The sequence below is a fragment of the Acipenser ruthenus genome, chromosome 19 (genome assembly GCF_902713425.1).
Source record: "Acipenser ruthenus chromosome 19, fAciRut3.2 maternal haplotype, whole genome shotgun sequence".
Lineage (NCBI taxonomy): Eukaryota > Metazoa > Chordata > Actinopteri > Acipenseriformes > Acipenseridae > Acipenser > Acipenser ruthenus.
The window spans coordinates 1,128,176-1,150,332 of NC_081207.1; the positions used below are offsets into that span (position 1 = coordinate 1,128,176).

Below are 22,157 nucleotides of genomic sequence, written 5' to 3' on the forward strand. Positions count from 1 at the left end.
TCTTTCTTTCTTTCTTTCTTTTTTTTATTTTTTTACCCTGGTTTTCTCCCCAATTTGGAATGCCCAATTGTTATTTGTATCCCTGTTCACCGCTGCAACCCCCTGGCGACTCGGGAAACGGCGGCTGGAACACTCGTTCTCCGAAACGTGTTCCTGCCAATCCATCATTTTTCGCACTGCGGATCCACAGCGAGGCCACCAGACCTATAGTGCCGGAGGACAACACAGATCTGATAGCTCCACTGCAGAACCGCAGGCACCCTATCGGCCACAGAGGTCGCTGGTGCGCGGTGAAGCGTGGATTCCCCTGCCGACCTAATCCCTCCCTGCCAATTGTGCGCCGCCCCCTAGGAACCCCCGGTCACAGTCGGCAGTGACATAGCCTGGATTCGAACCTGCGATCTCCAGGCTATAGGGCGCATCCTGCACTCCACGCGGAGTGCCTTTACTGGATGCGCCACTCGGGAGCCCCCAACATTCTCGTTTATGAAAGGACATGACAAACCTGTGTTTGATTCAGTAACAATAACCAGGAATTATTGTGTAGCATCTCATTTGAATCCCACCTGAAGTGACTGTTTTAGACTTTTTAAGGTATATAAAAACAAGAAAATCAATTCTCCTATGAGAACATTACTACACTTTCACAGTGGCTTAGTAGCCTATGCATTGCTCAATAGTGATTGGAAAAATGTGATGCACAGAAACAAAGTACTGTATTTGGAATACAATGCTCACTCTTTTACAAGTAAAGGCTGTGTAAAATATAAGGTATAATATTCTAGTTATCGATTTTGTTTCTGAAACTTGCTATGCAATATGGCACAAGCCAGCAGAAGTCAACTTCTGGTGCCAGCAATGGATAATTACTACTGTAGTTAGCTTTACTATGATAAACAAACACAAAGTAACAGTCAGTGCAGTCTGTATACGTATGTTTATACTACATACAGTACTAGTGTGCTATATAAGAGTTGCAACACAAAGCTGCTCTGTTCTGAGTATACAGATGGTGTGCATTGTATTTACAGTACACTTGAATCTACATTTTAGTGTCACACAAGCATGCAAACAATCTACGATGAGCGATTACATATGCCGGAACGTGACATCTGGACATCATTTTAAATAATGCATTATGGCCAAACAAAGCATTATTTTGCAATAAATTCAGTACTGTCTATATATACAGTGCCTTGCATAAGTATTCACCCCCCTTGGACTTTTCCACATTTTGTAGTGTTACAACCTGGAATTAAAATGGATTTAATTAGGATTTTTTGTCACTGATCTACACAAAATAGTCCATAATGTCGAAGTGGGAAAAAAAATCTACATATTTTTCAAAATTATTTACAAGTAAAAAACTGAAAAGTCTTGATTGCATAAGTATTCACCCCCTTTGCTGTGACACCCCTAAATAAGCTCTGGTGCAACCAATTGCCTTCAAAAGTCACATAGTTAGTTGAATGGGGTCCACCTGTGTGCAATTAAAGTGTCACATGATCTCAGATTAAATACACCTGTTTCTGGAAAGCCCCAGAGTTTGTTAGAGAGCATATCTAAACAAACAGCAGCATGAAGACCAAGGAGCTATCAAAACAAGTCCGGGATAAAGTTCTGGAGAAGCACCAATCAGAGTTGGGTTATAAAAAAATATCCCAAACTTTGAACATCCCCTGGAGCACCGTTAAATCCATTATTAACAAATGGAAAGAATATGGTACAACCGCGACTCTGCCTAGAGAAGGCCGTCCACCAAAACTCAGTGACCAGGTAAGGAGGGCATTCGTCAGAGAAGCAACCAAGAGGCCAATGGTAACTCTGAAGGAGCTGGAGAGATCCACAGCCGAGATGGAAGAAATCGTCCATGGGACAAGTATAACCCGGACGCTCCACAAAGCTGGGCTTTATGGAAGAGTGGCGAGAAGAAAGCCATTGCTGAAAAAAACCCATATCAAATCCCGTTTGGATTTTGCCAAAAGACATATGGGAGACACAGCAAACATGTGGAAAAAGGTTCTCTGGTCTGATGAGACCAAAATTGAACTTTTTGGCCTTAGCGCAAAACGCTAGGTGTGGCGCAAAGCCAACACTGCTCATCACCCTGAGAACACCATCCCCACGGTGAAGCATGGTGGTGGCAGCATCATGTTATGGGGATGCTTTTCATCAGCAGGGACTGGGAAACTGGTCAGGATTGAGGGCAAGATGGATGGAGCCAAATACAGGGAAATTCTAGAGGAAAACCTGTTTCAGTCTGCAAGAGACCTGGGACTGGGGCGGAGGTTCACCTTCCAGCAGGACAATGACCCTAAACACACAGCCAAAGCTACACTGGAGTGGTTTAAAAACAAGAACCTGAATGTCTTAGAATGGCCCAGTCAAAGCCCAGACCTCAATCCGATTGAGAATCTGTGGCAAGACTTGAAAATTGCTGTTCACCCATGGTCCCCATCGAACTTGACAGAGCTTGAGCAATTTTGCCAAGAAGAATGGGCAAAAATTGCAGGATCCAGATGTGCAAAGCTGGTAGAGACTTACCCAAAAAGACTCACAGCTGTAATTGCTGCCAAAGGTGCTTCTACCAAGTATTGACTCAGGGGGGTGAATACTTATACAACTAACAAATGTCTTTGTTTTTGTTTAATTAACTTTTGTCACAATAAAAAATATTTTGCACCTTCAAAGTGTTAAGTATGTTGTGTAAATCAAATGATAAAAATCCCAATTAAATCCATTTTAATTCCAGGTTGTAACACTACAAAATGTGGAAAAGTCCAAGGGGGGTGAATACTTATGCACGGCACTGTGTATGTGTGTATATATATATATATATATATATATATATATATATATATATATATATATATATGTGATTAATGATTGTTAAGAATACATAAAATAAATCAACATCTTCTGTTCTTGCATTTGCCTCACCAGCAGATTCATTTTAATAGGGATGCGTGTAGCTTTAGAAACACCAGAATAATTTATGTAATTCTCGTAGCCTAGAAAAAGATAAAGCCAAAAATTAAAGCATGAAGAAGGGATTCTAATATGATTGCTTAAAGCTCCATTACCTTTTGGTTACATTGAAATCGGACAGCCATTCCCTGCCTCCTGTTTTTCAGTAGATGAATCGGATACATTCGGATGTAATGGACTCTTCTGATCTGATTCCACTGGCTTATTCTAAGTGGTCCGCTAACAGTAAATCATTGACTCCTTTAAAAGCCTCTGTTTGTGTGATGAGTCTGCTGGGGAGGATGGGAGAGTACTTTGCAGATGTCCTGTACAGGGATTGTGTACACAATTTTAATAGGGTTTTACCATGATAATGAAGCTCGTCACTTTCATGTTGTGAGAATGGGATGAAAGAAACCCTGACATCTGCTGATCTCTGTAATACCCTGAACATGACGGGAACATTATAACGTCATTCACATGCTGTGAGCCACATTAAGAGCACACAGTTTATATTTGCACTGACACAGGCCCCTGCTTGACAATCGCGCTCAACTTATGGATGAGCACCAGAGAGACATGGCTAATCGTGTCTGTGCTTGGTATTGACATCATCGTGATGCCCTCTGTGTTTGTAACAGGTATTGTGGCACACTGTAGATGCAAATTTAAAAAAATCATTACACTTTAGAGTAAAAAAAAAAAATCAAATGTCCTGTAAAATGCTGTCTTATAATTCTCTCTCTGCAGTGGCATAACTCGGTACTCACAACAATAGCTGATTTTAATGGGAGTTGTCAAAAAGGGGATCTTTAAGTCCTGTGTGTGTTTAAATACAATGTATTAATATTATTACATTTAGTTGCAATGCTGTCTTAATTCTGAAGATGAATGCAGTGTTCAGTGAACAAGAGTACAATGAAGTTTAACTTTCTGTTCTGTTGGCAGTACTGTATGTGAATTTGCTTTATATAAATGTTATTTTGATTCATTATTGCTTGCTGAAATGGTTTGTGGTGGATGACATATTTACTGAGATTGTGTTTGTGTGTTTTAGAAAATGCCCGTATTGCCACATGGTAATGAGTTGTCGATTTTTTAAAAATATTTTGACTTTTAAATGTGGTCACGGCTATTTCAGAGCCTGTCTTTCTAGTGGTAACTCGACTCTGGGATCGTGTGGGATCACAGACTGCAAGACGTTTTGTACAAGAACAACTTAAAAGAAAGAAGAAAATGTTGAAGCATCGCATGTTTACCGTGTAATAAAAGCACATGTTATTTGTTGCTGGCTACAAAGTGGGAACATTCGACTTCAAAGGACATCTGGTTGGTGTTATACAGTCACCAGATACATGGATAATGTTGCCACGGCCTTATAAAGTATTCAGAGAAACAGACGCAGGAACACATATAGCACATCAGCTTTTTAAAATAAATCTGAAGAGATTCCAGAATTCGGGAACACCTTTTAATAAATCTGAGTCTTCAAGGTAAAAAAAAAAAAAAACTCCTTTGTATTGATGTTGTGGACCATGGAAGGCTCAGTTACGTTGGTTCTAGAAAACAGAAAAGAAGCGAATGTACCCTAATCCCAACGACAGAGGTACTATTTAACCCCTTAAGTTACACAAGGAATTGAGCAGTTAAATGGTTTCTTCAAATACATTTTCGAATGACTCAGATATCACAATCTGGATGACCAGATCCAACCTGTCAGTACATTTGAAACCCTGTCTCGTGCACTGTATTGCAAAAGTAAAAAAGTTAGCATTATTTGTATTTGTGGGACACTTCTGTCTCTTGCACCTTAAAGGGTTAATATAGAAGTATTTATAATATTTAACAGAATCATATCCTGCTGATGTTTTGCACTCCAGTCCTGGGTGACGTATTCACCCCCGTTATTAAAAGCACAACAGAAATCAGATGTATATATTTTAGGATGCCTGTATTTAGTTCCACTGCTGTTTATAGATTATTATAATAGAGACAGCATCACAGCGCCTCATCATACACAATAAATGTTCACGTAAGAACAGTTAGGTTAGCAATTAGCCACCACATCCCATTTATATTCTAAATACATACATCGTTCATCACACTTTAACTGTTAAATCTTTATTTTTAAGTTGTATTTGTGTGGTCTACATTGATATATAGTTCTTGATGTATAGCTCGAAACACAGATGTTTTACTCTGAACTATTGTATGACTCTAGCTTTTTTTCAAATGCGTTTTGAGTGGTGTGCTTGTGTCTGACTTTTATCACAATGAACTAGACATGTACTTCACTATAATGGCACGGAAAATAAAAAAAAAACACACAACGCAGGGCAAGAAGTTTAACTGGCTTAAAGATGGAAACAGCGGTGTGAAGACTAACAAGGAAATTGACATTGTTTCCTGTCACTTTTTAAACGCAGGATTCACATTTTAATCCCTGCCTCCTTTAGTGTTGTGCATTTGACAAGTACAGGAAGTCCGATGAGTCCCGTTTTGTGTAGATCAGAGGCGTATACATACTGTGTCCCCTTAAGAATTTTTTTTTTTTTTTTAAAGGCTTATTTATAAGTGTTTAATCCACTTTGCTCTTTAAATGGCTTTCCATCATTTCCAGGTTGCCTTTGTTAGCGAAGCAGAAAACAAAGCAGCATCGTACAATACACAGAGGTGGCCTGGGATATTCTTTAGATAAACAGTTCAGGCAGATGAAAGACTGTGTATTAGTGTTACTCTTTGAAGTTATTCAGCATTGTTTATGAGAAATAAAGGGGAGGGGGAGATGGGGAGTCTTCCGCCATAATGATCAATAAGGATTTGTTGCATTGTTTTGTTTTTTTCAGATTGAAAACCCCAGGTACTTGAGGGAGAACCCTATACCCCTGTCCCCGGTAGGTGTTAAGTTCCCTGGCCACAGTGGGCATGCAGTCCATAGCCTGCCTTTGATAATTATGGCAATGCTTTTCCAGTTGAATATGATTCTTCTCTAGGTGTTGGCTTTGATCCTTTAACCTGATCTTTCTCCTTTTAATAGATTTCTCTCAAAACGAGCCTGGGAAAAAATAGCACCTTCTATGATGACCAGACTCCAGTTCACATGCATGAGAAAGAGGTAAGAATAATAGGGCTGCGTTATTGCAGTGTGTGAACTTCAGCGCCCAGGCTATACCTTTAGATAACAGGAGGAAGCAAGGCAAAATGGTAATCTTTGATTTAATCCTTTCCCAATGTTGTTTTTCTTTCTTTTAACCAAAAAAATGATTTAAATTGTGTGGCGGATTCTGTCTTAGACAATTATCTTCTGAAGGCTAAGTGGAGGCCACCAAACACTTTTCACTCGTGACCGAAGCCAGATTCGAACCCAGGCCTCCAGAGCGGACTAGCCAGTCAGTTCATCAAGCAGATTACAGTAAGGCACACCGTGTTCCTGGAGAACAAATGGGCACTCACGGTTTCTTCATATAGCAGGCTGTACTGTAGGTGTATTGAATTGATCAATGACACACAGCGCCGCTTTTCTTAAACCATAAAGGCTTTTCAGGATGTTGTTGTTATTTTTTTTTCATTACAGTAGAAAACTGATTTTTTCGGATTTTGTGTGTGTGGATAAACGAGGACAGTGAAACTGTTAAGAGGGCATTGCTTTCAGTGTTAGAAATGAGATTTAGCAGTTTTCAAGGTTAAGCTACAGTAAAGTTTGTTTAATAATGGAGCTTTTCAAAGCACGACAAGCAGGATTGTTGGTTTGAAAGGAGTGCATTTTGCAGGAAGTGAACTAAGACCTGTGTCCGACCCATGTCAATCTCATTGCAGTGCTGCAGTACACGTACAGTGTCCTACCTCTAACAGATGCTCCCTGCTCATAGCAGCCAGTGCTCTTTTATATTGAGATCCTTTCATTTTGAGAAGTATTCAGCACCAGACATGACACAGTGTTTATAGTCAGGCTGACATGTCACTCACAGGAACTCGTGTCCTGTTTGAAATAGCTGAATATCTTTTGAAGCTGTCAAACTTTTTGTGATCTGTCCCCAAAATGTTTTGCTTGTTTAGTTAGTATTCAGCCTGTGGACTTGCAGCCTCCATTATAAATGTTTACCATGCTATTTTTGCATGATAATTTAGTTGTTTTCCTATGATTTTCCCATGGTACTACATGCTATTCATTTACCATGTGATAAATACAATAAGTACTTATTACCATTACGTGAAATTACTGAAGCTAAATTATTAAATTACTGTAGTTTACATGGATTACTGTTAGATCTAATTGTGTTTGATTACTAGGAAACTCTAAGAATTCTAAGAATGACTGAATTCTTACTGTTTGTGTATAGTTCTATCGCCTGATCCAAATCTAAGAAACGGACGGACGGTACAGGATGCTGGCTGCAAGTTGTTGCCACTGCCCGTGAGTGGAGGGTCCCAACATCTGCTGCAGTGCTGTAATCCGCTGGTCTTGGCTCTAGAAAGACTTTGTTGTCCTGTTCCTCCATGTATTTGCATTTTGTTAGCATAAGGGTGACCCCTTAGTTCCATCTTGCAGAATGGAAGTGATAATGAAGGGTAGTGTTTCTGACCTCTGGTCTTGTGCTGGTACTGTGTTTCAGTGAAGTACTGTCCTCTCACCTCATTGATGCTCGCAGCACATCACACAGAAGATGGGTTATGTGGCCTGTGATGTTAGCAGTGAACTGGAAACTGAACTGCTGTTTTCAAGTAAAGAGCATTTTTGTGCTGTATTCAATTGATCAGAACAGTGTTGGATCCTTATATCACGGGGATCCTTCAAAAAGGACTCTTCAGTGACAACTAGTAACTGCAAGTGAGATTATTTAGTGCACTTCTCTCTGTTCATCATTTGCATTTTAATGGCGGTGGAATTAAGATCCTCCACTGTTGAGAGCAATTGAATAGAGGACCCCACTGTCATAAACCTAATTTGCTCCATTTGCCATTCACAAACTGATCAGCCCAGATAAGATGCACTCAGTGAGGGTAGCCCTGCTTTGATTTGGTGTCGCCCATTAGTTTGGTGGTTGCTTTATTTGCTGATAATTGCTTTTTCATGACATTCTTGTTGGATATTACTTTTTTGATTAAGCGGTTTAAAGTGGAGTCAAGAGGCCTTCTGTTTGCACAGCGTGGTATCATTTCAACCTCTTTCTCAACGCTCTCATCGTACCCCCTCTGGAACCCCTGCAGCACGCCATCGATTTGCCCCTTTTTTGTTTTAAATTACTGTCTTTAATAATCCAGTCCCACAGGTTTTCATAAAAAAAAAACTATGGAAATGCTGGAGGTCACAGCCGAGGAATGGAGTTCGGTATTTCCAAGGTCACTAATAATTAATTCAAAGGAAGAAAACAAAAACCCTGCATCTGTAGAAGATTATAAATACCTGCCTGCCCAACGGTAGCACCTGATCCTTCAGATGACTTGCAGCCGTTGGCTTGCTAAAATATTCATGGGCTTCAACAGTGTCTGAACGTCCTCTTGACCTTTTGGGCTCCACCAGCCCTGCCTTTTTAACATTTTTTAAATTATTATTATTATTATTATTTATTTCTTAGCAGACGCCCTTATCCAGGGCGACTTACAATGGTAAGCAAATACATTTCAAGTATCACAGTACAAGTAATAATACAATTAAGAGCAAGTTAAATACAATGACTTTGGTTCAAGCAAGTACAAGTGTGACAAAATACAATTCAATAATACAGCAGATAACAGTGATAGTTACATCAGGATATGATTAAATACAAAATACTACAGATTAAACACTAGGCAGATTACAGTACTCTGAAGTACAGGATTAAATGCAGTAAAATAGGGGGCAGATAAGAGCAAGTAAAGCGCATTTAAGGAAGGGTGATAAGTGTCCCGGGGGAAAAACAGAGGAGTTCTACAGGTGCTGTCTGAAGAGGTTAGTCTTAAGGAGGTGTCGGAATGTGGTCAGGGACTGGGCAGTCCTTACATCTGTAGGAAGGTCATTCCACCACTGCGGGGCGAGGGTGGAGAAGGAGCGGGCTCTGGAGGCAGGGGAGCGTAGAGAAGGTAGAGCCAGTCTTCTAGTGCAGGCAGAGCGGAGATGTCGAGTGGGGGTGTAGGGAGAGATGAGGGTCTGGAGGTAGCTGGGTGCAGTCTGGTCAAGGCATCTGTAGGCAAGTACAAGAGTCTTGAACTGGATGCGAGCGGTGATCGGGAGCCAGTGGAGTTGCGTGGGAGAAGCGACATGTCTGTTTGGCGCTGTAGGTTGTTTTGTCTCCTCTAATAATAATCCTGACTCTGAGAGCGTTTTGGACTCTGTGACGAGTCTTTCTGGGTCTCTCTGTGTTTGAAGTACTCGCTGTATCATTACAATGATTCCCCGTGTCACTGTAATGATGGAATATACAGGGGGGTAACATGAGCATGTGGACAGATAGGCTGAGTTAATCATTCCCTTTGGGAGTCAGCGAGGAAAATAGTGTTCTGTAAACATGTTGTCTTCTGTCTTGAGAGTCTGTGTATGGATAAATATTAAGGTATCTTGAGGGTATGTACATTTCACTCTGCGTGTGTGTCTGTGTGTGGGCAGGTATTACTATCAATGTGCAGACAAAACTTGAGAAAACATCCCCACAAAGACAGTAACTCCAGAAAAAGTATGTTATGGTGACATCCCCACTTTGTAAAACACCTTTTTAAAAAAGAAAGTGACAAAATATTTAGTTTGTTGTCGACTTTCACCCTCTGTGGGATTTTTGTCTATTGAGAGTTGATGAGAAGTCCCCACAAATATGGCTCCTCTCTCTCATTATCAGTGACACTGTGTGTGTGTGTGTGTGTGCCTGTGTTATTTTAAGTAGCTCCAGTACAATTTGCATGTCATTATGAGTAGAAAATGTGCTACTTTATTTTGTCCCTCAACTAACCGGAGAAAGGCATGACCGGGGAGTTTAGAGGCCTACACTGCATAGGTGCCCCCTTCTCTCTGTGCTTTGATGGATGTTTCATAGCGGTAGCGAGTGTTGGTCAACCAGTCCATGGCATTGTCATGTGCTACACAGACCAGCTCTCTACACATGCAGTAGGGCTGTTACATTGAAGTGCTTCAGTTGCAAGGAACCACAAATAACTCACTTGATGTATCTTTCTTTATAAGACAACATCACTCTATACTTCTGATTTCCAGTGCAAGTGGTCTCCAGCACTCCACGGGCATAGACAGGCAGAGAATATTCAGCAGAGGGCATTGCAAAGGCTTGAGACCCACAGTAGTAACTGGGTTGCTGTGAAATGAAAATGGTTCACAACAAGCTTTCCTGAAGAGAAAGAGAAGTCAATCTTGGGTAAGAAAACTCTCCTGTGATGAAAGCGATCCCATCATTGTTTCATGCCCTTTGTTGCCGAGGCGCCCAGCCTTTCTCCGCAGTAAATATTCGTTGGGATGTGAGAGGTCACATGTTTTCCTCAACCTTGTTTCTGACAATAAGTCATTCATTTTGCCATGGGTCACTGAGGGAAGATCCAGCTGCGAGTAGGTAAATCTACTCTGTCATGTTACAGTACAGCCGGACGCATTAACAGCAGCACAACCTAAAATGCTGGTAATCAAACCTGTCTTGAAGAAAGTAATAGGGGCTGCAAAGTTAAAATGCAACCAGTGTTTTCAGATATAGTAATCATGACAACTTGGTGTGTGTGTGCATATTATTATCCACAGATGGATAGCAAAGTAGAAAAAGGAAAGAACCAGCCCACCCAAACAGTGACTTTTCAATAGTTCTCACAGCACCATAAAACAATAGTCACGCATATATCATTTGGGCAGGGGCGGGGGAGGGGGTTTATAGTACTTTATTTCTTAGGAGCCCTGACAATGCAGATTTTAATATCTCTGAGAAACTGTCAACATCGCAATTGCACTGGCTTTGAATGAAAGGGCCGCAGAGCAAAGAAGTAAAACAGCAAGATTGGTTTCCAGAGCTCGGTTTGAGAGTCAAATAAAAAGCAGATGTTCACAGAAAGCAATGATATGCTCTCTTGAACCCCACCTCCACTCATTCCATGTGCCACCCACTAATACCAAGCAGCTTCCTGGAGATTTAAAGGAAAGTGACGTAACCACTTCATGCCTGATCGTAGCTAATGGAATGGAAGTGTCTTGTGTTCTGGTGAAGGGTGATGCTCGCCTGGGCTCCTGTTAATCTCTTCCACAGGTGGAGGCCAAGTCCCATGAAACACAGCCGCAAAGAATTTTATACGCCTTGATTACTGACGATTACTGTAATTGTTTTCTTCGTTGTATGTAATGCGCTGTGACTTATTGAATTGGTTTTAAAATATATTTCTAACTAAAATATAGATATTCTGTTGCCCTGGAAGTAGCTGAGAAGAAAACTGTGGGATGAATAGAAGTCATATCCATGTATTCAGTTGAACACAATTTAATCTCTTTTGCTTGTTCATTCTTGTGATGAAAAGCAGCACATCTAGCGAGGGTTGGAACAGTGCGTTTTCTGGCACTGGAGTAAGAGAGAAGGGGATTCAATCAACTGCTAGTTATTGACGATTTCATTCTTAAAACGTCTGTGTGAGCCGGGTGAAAGAGCAGATACTGCAGAGTGAAAACCACAGACAGATCGAGGTTTTGAAACGCAAAGGGGAATGCCTTCCCGAGCACATTCTTGGAGGAGCTGGCTGTCCCTTTCTGAACTGAGAACATCTGCCTAGTCTTCCCGTTCCCACCAATCAAGCTTTTTCATTATTGATCTCCCATTAATGCTCCCCGGCCCAGGTTTATATAATGGATGCCAGAGGATGGTGTTTTAAAGAATGATACGTTTTTAATGGAAACCTTGTGACAGTAGGGCTTGGTTTTTCTGACTGAATGAAGTAACACATTTAACCCCACTTCTGTTTTTTTTAGTGGGGTGGAATACTATATTTTAAATAGCCGTTCAAATACAAATAAAAACATCTGTTAATGTGTTATTAGTAAGATAGTTGTTAACAATTAATAAACAAAAAAAGTAAAACAAAAAAAAACAAAACTTTTTGGTCTGTTACCAAATGACAGAATTCTCTTCTGTTATTGAAACAGTGATTCTTCCCATTATACGATTTAAAGTAATGTCAGCCTTTGTAGATTTCATCTTGCCAGAGTTATCCAGTTGATGATGAAATACGTTGATGTGCTTTGGAGAGAACTCAAAAGCGTGCACAGTTTAATGAACTTCTGCAAAACCAAGTCATAGTTTACTTGCATAGGCCAGAACAGGAAAGGGATGAAACCGAGAAACACAAAGAAATAGCCTGCTATCTGTAACGGCAAAACAAGCACGATCTGTAATCAGAGCTACACGTTGTGTTAATTGTTAATCGTACACACACAAAAGCATTGCAATGATAACAAAGTGTCTTGAAAATATATTAAAAATAATAATTAAAAAAAAAAAAAAAAGATCTGCGTTATAAATATATAAATTATGAATGTATGGTGTCTGTACATTTTGTATTAATTTGTGAGTACAAACAGCATGTCATTTCTAAGGCTTAAGTCATGTACCCTTGGGATTTAGGTAATGTTGTTGTTTTTTTGTTTTTTTTATCTACCCAACATATTCATAGGCATGAAAATACAAATAGAAAGTGGTTAATATATCTCCTTCAAGGGGGCTCTTTCAGTGTTTGAGCTGTGCTCTCTTATTCATGTTCCACACTTCAGGGTTATTTTGTAGAATCTCCCAGCCGCATTCAGCTGATATTATTTAGGTCTTGCACTGTTCTTAATATTTTATACCACTGTCTGAAACATGCAAAGGGCCTTTGGAGATCACCCAGTAAAGCTAATAGCTGTGTGCTGGAAAATCCTCTCTTGATTAAGTGCCTCTGCAGTGTTTATTATAGGGTGGATTGTTTAGACGGCAGTGTGTCAGGATTATGTATGTTAATCTTATCCAAGGGTCTTGTACTGTGTGGAGTTTTTTTGTGTCTGAAAGTTTTACAACACTGCCCTTCTAGTAGTTTTACAACACTGCCCTTCCAGTAGTTTTACAACACTGCCCTTCCGATAGTTCTCAAAGCCCCAGTGCAGTAAGTAACCTTGCATTGATGTCACAGTGTAGCTGAATACTGGGTGCTTTCTTCCTCCTTATGGTCCTGCCTTTTGCAGATGATCGCTGGATATATATTACAGTGGACAAACCACAAGAAAACTGACCCGCTATATTTAACATATTACATAGGCAATTAGCCCACAGTGTGTTCTGATCTGTTAACAGCATCTTTTTAAAATCGGGCGTAGTTGGTGCAGTTCTCTGTGCAGCTATCCAGGCAAGCCAGCCTGGTTTCAGCTAGTGGCTCAAAAATGACCAATAGCTAGGTTTTTGTTCTTGCATTCCGAATCTCTGTGCAGCAGGTATGTGAGGCACTTAGATCTCGATGGCTTTCCACCATGTGACCACTCAGTCTCGCAGGAAGTCGGGGGCGGCTCTGGGTGAGAGGGAAGGATTATAAGGGGCTGTTGAAGGGCATCGAGCAGGTCTGAGTGCCACAAGTCTGGCTTTGCCGCCGGGACACCTGGAGGTGCTGCAGACCAGTTGACAAAACAGCGCTGGCTTGATGACAAAACACCAAACATGGGCCGGCCGATGACCCTGGTTAAATCGCTCTCAGGCGAGGCCTTCAAAGATACAAAGTGCCAGGCGTCTCTTATCTCACACAGATATGGTACCAGCCTGTATCTAGCTCCAGACATGCTGAGTGTTGATGCAGCCGCAGCACTGTAGCGTTAAAGAAGTACAAATACCGCCACACACGCTACTGTATGCTTACTGGATGGGGGATTTCTTCCCTTTTCCCCCTTTCCTATAACAGGATGACCAGTAATTTTGCTGTGGAACCCCAGCACTAGCAGTGCTTATTATGAGACCATTTGCAGCTGGTTAAAGTGGCTTGAGACCTGTTCTCAGTTACATATCAAACAGCCTTTCATAGAAATGACAGAACCAAATCAGTCAGATAAAAAAAATAAAGAAAGTTCAGGGAAACTTCTTTTAAATATGTATTATTATTATTATTATTATTATTATTATTATTATAATTATTATTATTATTCCCTGAGTTGTATATCGATTAAATCCACTTTGTTGCATTACTTTTTTCATTCAGCTGGTGTTTTCTGCTGTGTTTTTCTATGAAATGTTATAACCAAATTCTCAATACAAAGGGGGGGTGGGGGATCAAAGCTAACAGTGTTGTGTTAGGCAGTTGCTCATCTAATTATCAGTCAAACTCCCTGCCTTTCAAATGAAATCTTGCCCCTGACTTGCTGCTCACTTAACTGTGTGGTTGCATCAGGTTTGATTTATTTCACTTTGATTGCTACCAGTAATTTAAATGCAGATTGTTTAATTTAGGGCCATGTTTAGAAACATGATACTTGCATTGAAACTTTTCTGTCAGCTTTTGTCAGGTTCAAGTATAGTACAGTCACAGAGCGTGAAGTTCACCTTTTTATGTTCTGTTTTTCTTTCTTTTTCTTAAATGTTTGGCTTCCAGTCGGCTGTCAAGCAGCAGCGTTCAGTTAATGGCGTTGGCACGCATCCTGGGGAACCTGGAGAACCCATTTATCCTCCTCGATGCCACCTCTGCCCTAGAGGTGATCAGATAAGGAAAGACAAGCCAGCGGCAATCACTGGCAGTTCAAAGGAGATGGCAGCCCGGGGCTCGAGATAACGAGAGGGCCTATCTGCATAGCGATGGGTTTATAAAGTAGCAAATTAAACAGATCAAACAGATTGCTCTTTTTAAAAATACATGTTTTAGCAAATAAAAAAAATAAAAAGAAAAGACAGAACAGGAATTAATGCCAGAGTGGTGCCGAGTGAAAGTTGCTTGGAATAGAGTTGAGACAGAACTACTGTTGATAATAATTACTGTGGTACAGACTTGCGAATCCGACACAATGAACTGTACGATTTCATTAGCCAAGTATGAGCTCTCTGCAAGCAAGCAAACAGGTAAAAGCTTTTCAGCTTTCGTCCCTAAATCCCTTTTGATATTTGTTTTCTAAGCACTGAAAGAATTTACCAGGGATTTTCCAATATGTAAGGTATAATTAGAGGAAACATACAATGCTTTGGTTGGATATGTTAAATAGCAGCAGCTCTTCTGTCTGGAAGTATTAACAAAACAGCCATTCCTTGGTGTCTGTTTACTGCAATCTTTTATAGTTAGTGAGCCTTCTGCGCATCAGAAAGCAAGACTTGTTCCAGTCTAGTATTTTGAAGTTGCTCTGATTTCATGTTCTCTGTATAAATGTGTTGTCTGTTCTGATTCATATTCTACTGCCATAATAAGAACAAGTCATTTTTTTTTCAAGTGGAGTACAAAAAAAAGGGCTTAGTTAGTTTTATAAGAACCATTTAGTACTAAAAATGTTGTATTTTTGTAATTCTAATAGGATCTCTTTTCATCTCCGTAGTCGTTAGTAAAGTCTGTTTTTGTAGTCTGTTAATATAAAATAGCTATAAAAACACAAAATGACTCAAAAGTCTAGTTATGCTAATAATGTTGTTGTGGTGTGATCTCAATCCAGCTTTGTTCTCAGACTTGATTAGTAAGTTTTGCTAACTGTCGGTGGCTCTTGTGATACATGCAGATTTGATGACAGTGACTTTCTTTGTTGTTAATCAGCAGGCAATGATGGAGTGGGAGTTAAAGCACTGGGATGAATTCTTATCTGTATTTGCATGCAGAATTGTTAACGTGGTTTAATTTGATCAGCACTTCCTTGATTCTTTCAAAACTCACCTTCATGCAAGCCCGGCCCGAGGCGTTTTTAAACTTTGATATTCAGCCGAGAGTATTTCAGAGTTACTTAAAGTTTAGGAGCTAAAATACACAAGAACATAAGTGGGACGCTTACATAAGCACAAAACAGTCTGATTGAACTTATCTTGCATTCAAACTTATTTTGAACAGGCATATTATACCGTATTTTCTTGCGGTACTTGAAGTAGTGTTCTTACTTTTGTTATGTAACGTGTAGTATTGGCAGTTTGGTTTTACTGGAGATATACTGCACTACCCTGGGTTAATAATTTTCCTAAAGCTTAGCAGAGCTATGCATGGTCAGTACATGGAAGACTGTAAGGAAATACAAGCAGAACTGTGGGGAATGGGGCAGTAGGCGACACTGTTCTGTTCAGTCCTATTGAAAGAAAGCGTTAACCTCAGTGTTCTGATTAAATCCTCTTCTCCGGACTTGCCTGGTTCTGTCCCCCCCTGCCCGGATAAACCCCTTTAAGGAAAGTGTTCAATTTCTCAACACCTACTCAGGGTGCATACTGGGAATCTTTGAGAATGGGATCTCTGCAGCAGTCATGTGTATACATATCTTTATATATATCTTTATATATCTAACAAAACACAGGGTATAATTACAGCGAGCTGGTGCTTTGCACATCAGGACCCCTATCGTTTCAGTACATGATGAATGATTGTAATCCAGCCCTGGATGCGGCTGTAATAAAGACTTGTTGCTCGATTCTAGTTGCTTGTGCTTTATTTGTAGGTTGAAATGAAGGCACAGGTTTTGGAAGCCAGATGTCATGAGGAGAAGCTGAAACTGCAGCAGAAGCACGATGCTGATGTCCAGAAGGTGAGGAAGTGCACTTCAACTAAACATGCCAGCGCTTTGAAATATCTAACATAACATGCCCAAGCAAACTCTATGAATGTTCCCATTCTTACAGTATTACGCACTTACCGTGTTTTATTAACCACATTTGTCAGCATGCTTTTGCGTGCTTGCCTTTGGTTTTAATATGCTTTTACTGTTCTTCACAACACTTTAATAATGATTTACCACAGTACTCTTCTTTAAGGGGTGTGAGTATGAATATTATTCTCCTAAGATTTTGTTCTTTTTTTCCCGCATATTACAGATTATGCATGATTCACTCAGCAGTGATTGCATGTTATCTCATGAGGTTTCCCAGGCCTTTAATGTTGGTCAAACAACATAAATTATTATTTTCCAGTCAGCTTGCAGTATTCTGTTGGTTAAACACAGATGATGATATCAGACACATGTGTCAATATATACCACTGAGTCAATGGAAAGCTTGCAGTGTCCGTTGAATAACTAGAATCTAAACAGTCAGGCTGACTAGATCAATATATTTTCAAAGAATTACATTTTACTACCCATTATATTGTCACCTTAGTGTCTCTGTGAATTATTCCCTTGCTGTAGTAAGCTGTGAGCCCTTTGTTAGTTGTCTGCAGAAAACGATAAAAAAAACCTGTTTCGCTGGTCTGGTGCAGAATAAATTCAGACAGTCCTAGACTAGGGTTCATAAAACCCGAAGTAAACGGATGCTTACTAATTGTATTAGTTAATGTGGGGGCTTTGAACAGAGAAGCACGCAGGCTTTAATGCTCACCTGGTGTCTCCTCCAGGTCAGAGGTGAGGCATGTTAGGAGATGTGAGTAATTGCAGGAAACCCTGCCTTGTGCAAAACATTCCATCATTCAGCCTATGATTTGCCAATTAGCCCTCTTCAAACACATCAATTTAAATGTCACTGTAAAAAAGCCATCCCTTTCATAGGCTCAGCTCACAAGTCACAAACCTAGGGAACAGTTTCTGAGAGTACGAGTCCCTGTTTACGTTTATATCGTAAACCTCTTCCTGCACTAACAATGGAATCAGGTACTGTACAGCGTTTGATCTCCGTTTTATTGCCAGTATCTTTAAATGTGCTCTTATTTTATTGCACAGCCCTTTATTGAAGCAAGCGGATTGTTGTCCTCCCAGAACCTGGCACACCCGTACATGCAGCGCTTTGATTTTGCTTGCATGTCAGCCCAGTGTTTAGGATCCTGATGAAGGCTGTGGGCCGCTCTGCAAGTAATAATGAACTGTATAGACTTCTTCTTCGTGGCGTACCGTATGAGAGTTTGCAAGCTTTCTTTCTGTGTTTCTTTGGCCCATGCACCTGTGCCACTGATCTTCTTTGTTCTCGATATCTTGGAAAAAAATTTCATGTTTACAGACTAGAATATAAATATAAACATTGGCTTTTACTTAAAGAGAAATATTTAAAAATCACCTACTTTTCTTCTCTAATATTTATGACTGGGGCGCTTTGTGTGTGGCAAATGAAAATACTAAAATATATCTCTATAACCTCAAGACTCTGTACCATGATGCCTGAAGGTTTAAATAGAAAGGAATAGTAGATCATCACATCATTAACTATGTTGCAAATTACATCACAAGCACATGCATACATTTAAGTAGAAATAAATGAGTTGCCATGGCATCAAAAGCCTAGCCTAGGCATCAAGGTACCGCCACTGTATTTTCAAACACACTTTCAGTTGAAATTCACTTTTCCTTTTTAGTTTCTTCCTACTTTGTGTAGCAATTTCACTTGCACCTGTTCAGACTGTTTCCACAGAAATCAGTCAAATTGGGCATCAATATGAAGCATATGTATTACTGCAAATCCTTCGTAAGGTCTTTTAAAATTCCATCTAGCCTTATTCAGTGATTAAAATTGACACCATGATACATGATACACGACTTTGTGTATCCAAGATTTCCGTATGCTCGCTGTTGTATGAGTGGCAGTGGTTTTTATATCTGAGATTGTGGTTTTACTGTTGCTGAGCTCATGCAGTGGGTATATGTATGTGCTGGTGTCATACAGCCTCCACAGCAGTTACTGATCATGTTCTGGATCTCATGGGGCTTCACAGCCATATGCTTCACTTCACTATTTGTTACGTTTCTTTAGCGGTTTATTCGTGATGGATCGCTGGACAGTCTTTGTGTAAGTCTCGGAATGGACCAATCAGCATGCTGCATGCTCTTCATGACTAGGCATGTGGAAATGACAAAAACAGCAAACGCTGTCCAGAAATGATCAAATAACAACAGTCCTTCAATAGAAGTCCATAAAAGATGCATTCGTCCCTGTATAAAAATGTAAGAAACGCGCAGTGTGTTCACAGCAAACGGAATAACTCGACACTCCATCGGAAGGAATGGGTTCGCCATGAGGTCACCAAGGTGCTGTTTCAAAGAGATCCAATTTTTGCAACAGATCCAGATGACAGGCTTTTGTTCCATGTCTGTTTCTTCTGCTTCTTCCACTCACTGTAATGGTAATTGCAAAGAAAGCATCAGAAGCAACGTAAAATCTCCCTTGTTTGCCCTGATAAAAATGTGTTGATCTGAGATACAAATCTCAGCTGGTAGTAATTCTGCAATAGCTTTGTTAGAAATGGAGTAGATACTGCTAGAAGTCTACCAAACAGCAAACTGAGAAATCAAGTGTTTGTAAAAAAAGATTAGTCCATGTTTAAACCGTGACATTTTGTGTGTCAGATTTTGGACAGGAAGAACAATGAAATTGAAGAACTGAAAAACCTTTACAGGACCAAGCAGAAGGAATCAGAAGAGGACATTAGGAAACTGGAGAAGAAAGGTACAAGATGTGAAAGCTATGAAACATTCCTGGATGTCTTCAGTAAGCTGTGCTTCATAGAACTGAGGCCAGTATTGGTCAAAGCATTGGTGAAAACTTTGCTTGATCAAAGTGTGTTTTAAATGTGTTAAACTTAGTCAAAATAGAAAAAGCGTTAACTTATTGCTAAACTCCACTGTGAGTAATAGTTTGCTTCTCACACTGGACCTGCTGAGGGGTTAATAAAAGCAGCATCACTGTAGGGCTGCCCAGCCTGTGTCTGTCTCTCTGTCTGTCTGTCTCTCTGTCTGTCTGTCTGTCAGCGATGGCAGGAATCTCCCAGCGGCATGGCCTGAGTTTGTTTGTTTGTTTGTTTGTTTTCTGTTTTAACAGTTCAAAGCCTGGTGCGGGAGTCGCATGTTATCCGAGAGAGCAAAGAGAACCAGATCACAGAGCTGAAGAAAATGGCTGATCAAAGTGCTGATTCTTTGAAAAACGAGTGGGAGAAGAAGGTGAAGAAATACATTACGGATTCCTGTTGTTTTATTTAGGCCCGGGAGTGCGCTACCATTGGACAGGAAAAAGTAACCCAGGAGTTACCACAAGTGGGAATAGGCTGTCCCACTAATGTCTGCGGTGCTCTGGTGATACACCACAAATGTGTTAATAATTTGATACTATGGCAAGCGGTGCTGCCCTGGTTTTGAATCCCCCTATAATGACACATGTCAATCCACCATAGCGTAACCCTTATGAGAGTTGTGTGAATCAGTGCTACATCAAAGCTGCCACTTCCTATCACTCCTAATAAACGCAAGTGTATAAACACACGTCTATGAAAAATATATAACCCGTTTATAACATGTTGATTGCGATGCAGAATTGATTGAGATGTTCACGTAGAAGAGTATGAATGTGTTGCTGAGTTCTCGAGCTGTTAAACACAGTGGGAATGGGACTGGCAGAGTGCTGGAGTGTAACCTGGGTTATGGATCTCTAAAACGAAGCTCTTTGTTTAGATAAAAGCACCGTCCTCCGTCATGAACTCTGCTTAATCCTCGTGGCAAACACAAGTGCTTTTAAACCGTTCGTCCTGTATCTGTCATGTTTTACACTTCGTGTGACAGTCACGCTTACTAAATGAATAGGCTGTGTTTATTTATTTGCTTGTTTTAAAAAAAAAAAAAAAAAGCTTAGATGTTCAACAAACAGACAGCGTATAGAAAGACTCTTGTCATTTTAATCTGGCCTCCTCTCTTTCTTGTCTTTTTGGGTTCAGTTGCACAATGTTGTGACGGAAATGGAACAGGAAAAGTTCAAACTCCAGAAGAAACACACAGAAAATATTCAGGAGCTGCTTGAAGACACGAACTCGCGCCTCTCCAAAATGGAGGCAGAGTATTCAGCCCAGTCTAAGGCTACAGTAAGGCTTCAAGCATTTCCTTTTCCTTAAACGTTATTAAATGTATAGATATTTTGTGCATACATTTCTATTCAACCTCAGGTACTTGCTGACGTGCCCCCCTCCACCATTAAGTGATGTTTTGGTTTCTCAATCAGAAAATCTTGACTTAATACAACTCTAAGGTACATAGGCATTCACATTGCTATTTCCTCTGTTTCCTTTTAATGGTAGTGTTACACTGACAGATAAAAGCTGTGTTTCTTGCCGAGACACAGAGACGACATCGGCACATGAAATAACTTTTTAACAATTTTATTTGCTGTTGTAAAATATATTGTATATCAAAACTTTTTACAAAATGTGACTATGTATTTTTGGCGTGCTTCGTTTCTAAGAAGATAAAAGCAAAGTTTATGGCAAGCCAGAAAAGGGGCACAAGGAAGAAAAAAAAAAAAACCGTGCAGTCAAACGAAACGTCATGCTGTCATTAATGAATATTACATTTTAAAATTAGCATTCAGCACTTGTCACGGGTAACTGTACAGACAGAGGAGAATGGCCAGGGTCTATCAGCGAGATTGAATTTAAGACCCATCAAAAGCAGACAGATCCTGCAGAGCAGCACCCCATTTAATAACTAAACAAGGCAGAGTTCATGACCAGCTTCAGATGAAAGAGGGCTTTCTCCATTTTCTGTTCTTAGATTTTCTCTTTTCATAAACTTCCGGGTTGTCTGTCAATTGAAGACAATGGAATGGCTGCCCTTTCTTCAGTTTACAGCTGTTTTTGTTTTTTTTTGTTTTTGTTTACTGTATAACACTTTTTACTACAGCAGCAGAAGGCAAGGCCAGGGCTCGCTTTGATGGAAACAGTGTAAAAAGACACGCTGTCTGCTGAGAACTTGGCCATCCTAACTTAAATAACAGCGATGATCTAGAACCCTCGATCTGAGGGTAATCTCTAGAAAAAAATGCATTTTATAAATTACATCACTGTAATACTATAAGCTGTGTGGGTTCACATAGAGCAAAGTTGTTTTTTTTTGTTACCTTTTTAATTGAATCAGCTGGAATAGATACAAAAATGTATATGCAAAAACACTAGCCTTTTTTCAGGTGAAAAGTGGAAGCTTAACGTAAAGAAAGTACTTCTTGCAGGTGACCGATCGTAATGAATCAACTCAAAAAAGAATCATAGTTCCAATGGCATGTGAATCCCGTACCAGGTGCAGTACATTGTTTTAATATACAGTTGTGTGCAAAGTTATTAGAACACCTCATGATGTGTCATGTATATCCTCTGTATACCTACCT

The 22,157-nt window shown here is 40.1% G+C and overlaps 1 protein-coding gene across 2 annotated transcripts in view; it reads left to right on the forward strand.

Moving 5' to 3' along the window:
- The window catches only part of LOC117424070 (centrosomal protein of 112 kDa-like), a 104,598-nt gene that overhangs the window by 10,985 nt on the left and 71,456 nt on the right, over positions 1-22,157 (forward strand). For both annotated transcript variants that reach the window (XM_034040104.3, XM_034040103.3), the window contains exons 7-12: positions 5,814-5,861; positions 6,005-6,082; positions 16,535-16,621; positions 19,361-19,460; positions 19,833-19,951; positions 20,719-20,862. In XM_034040104.3, coding sequence (XP_033895995.2) covers positions 5,814-5,861; positions 6,005-6,082; positions 16,535-16,621; positions 19,361-19,460; positions 19,833-19,951; positions 20,719-20,862 — 576 coding nt within the window. The remainder of the gene's footprint in view (positions 1-5,813; positions 5,862-6,004; positions 6,083-16,534; positions 16,622-19,360; positions 19,461-19,832; positions 19,952-20,718; positions 20,863-22,157) is intronic.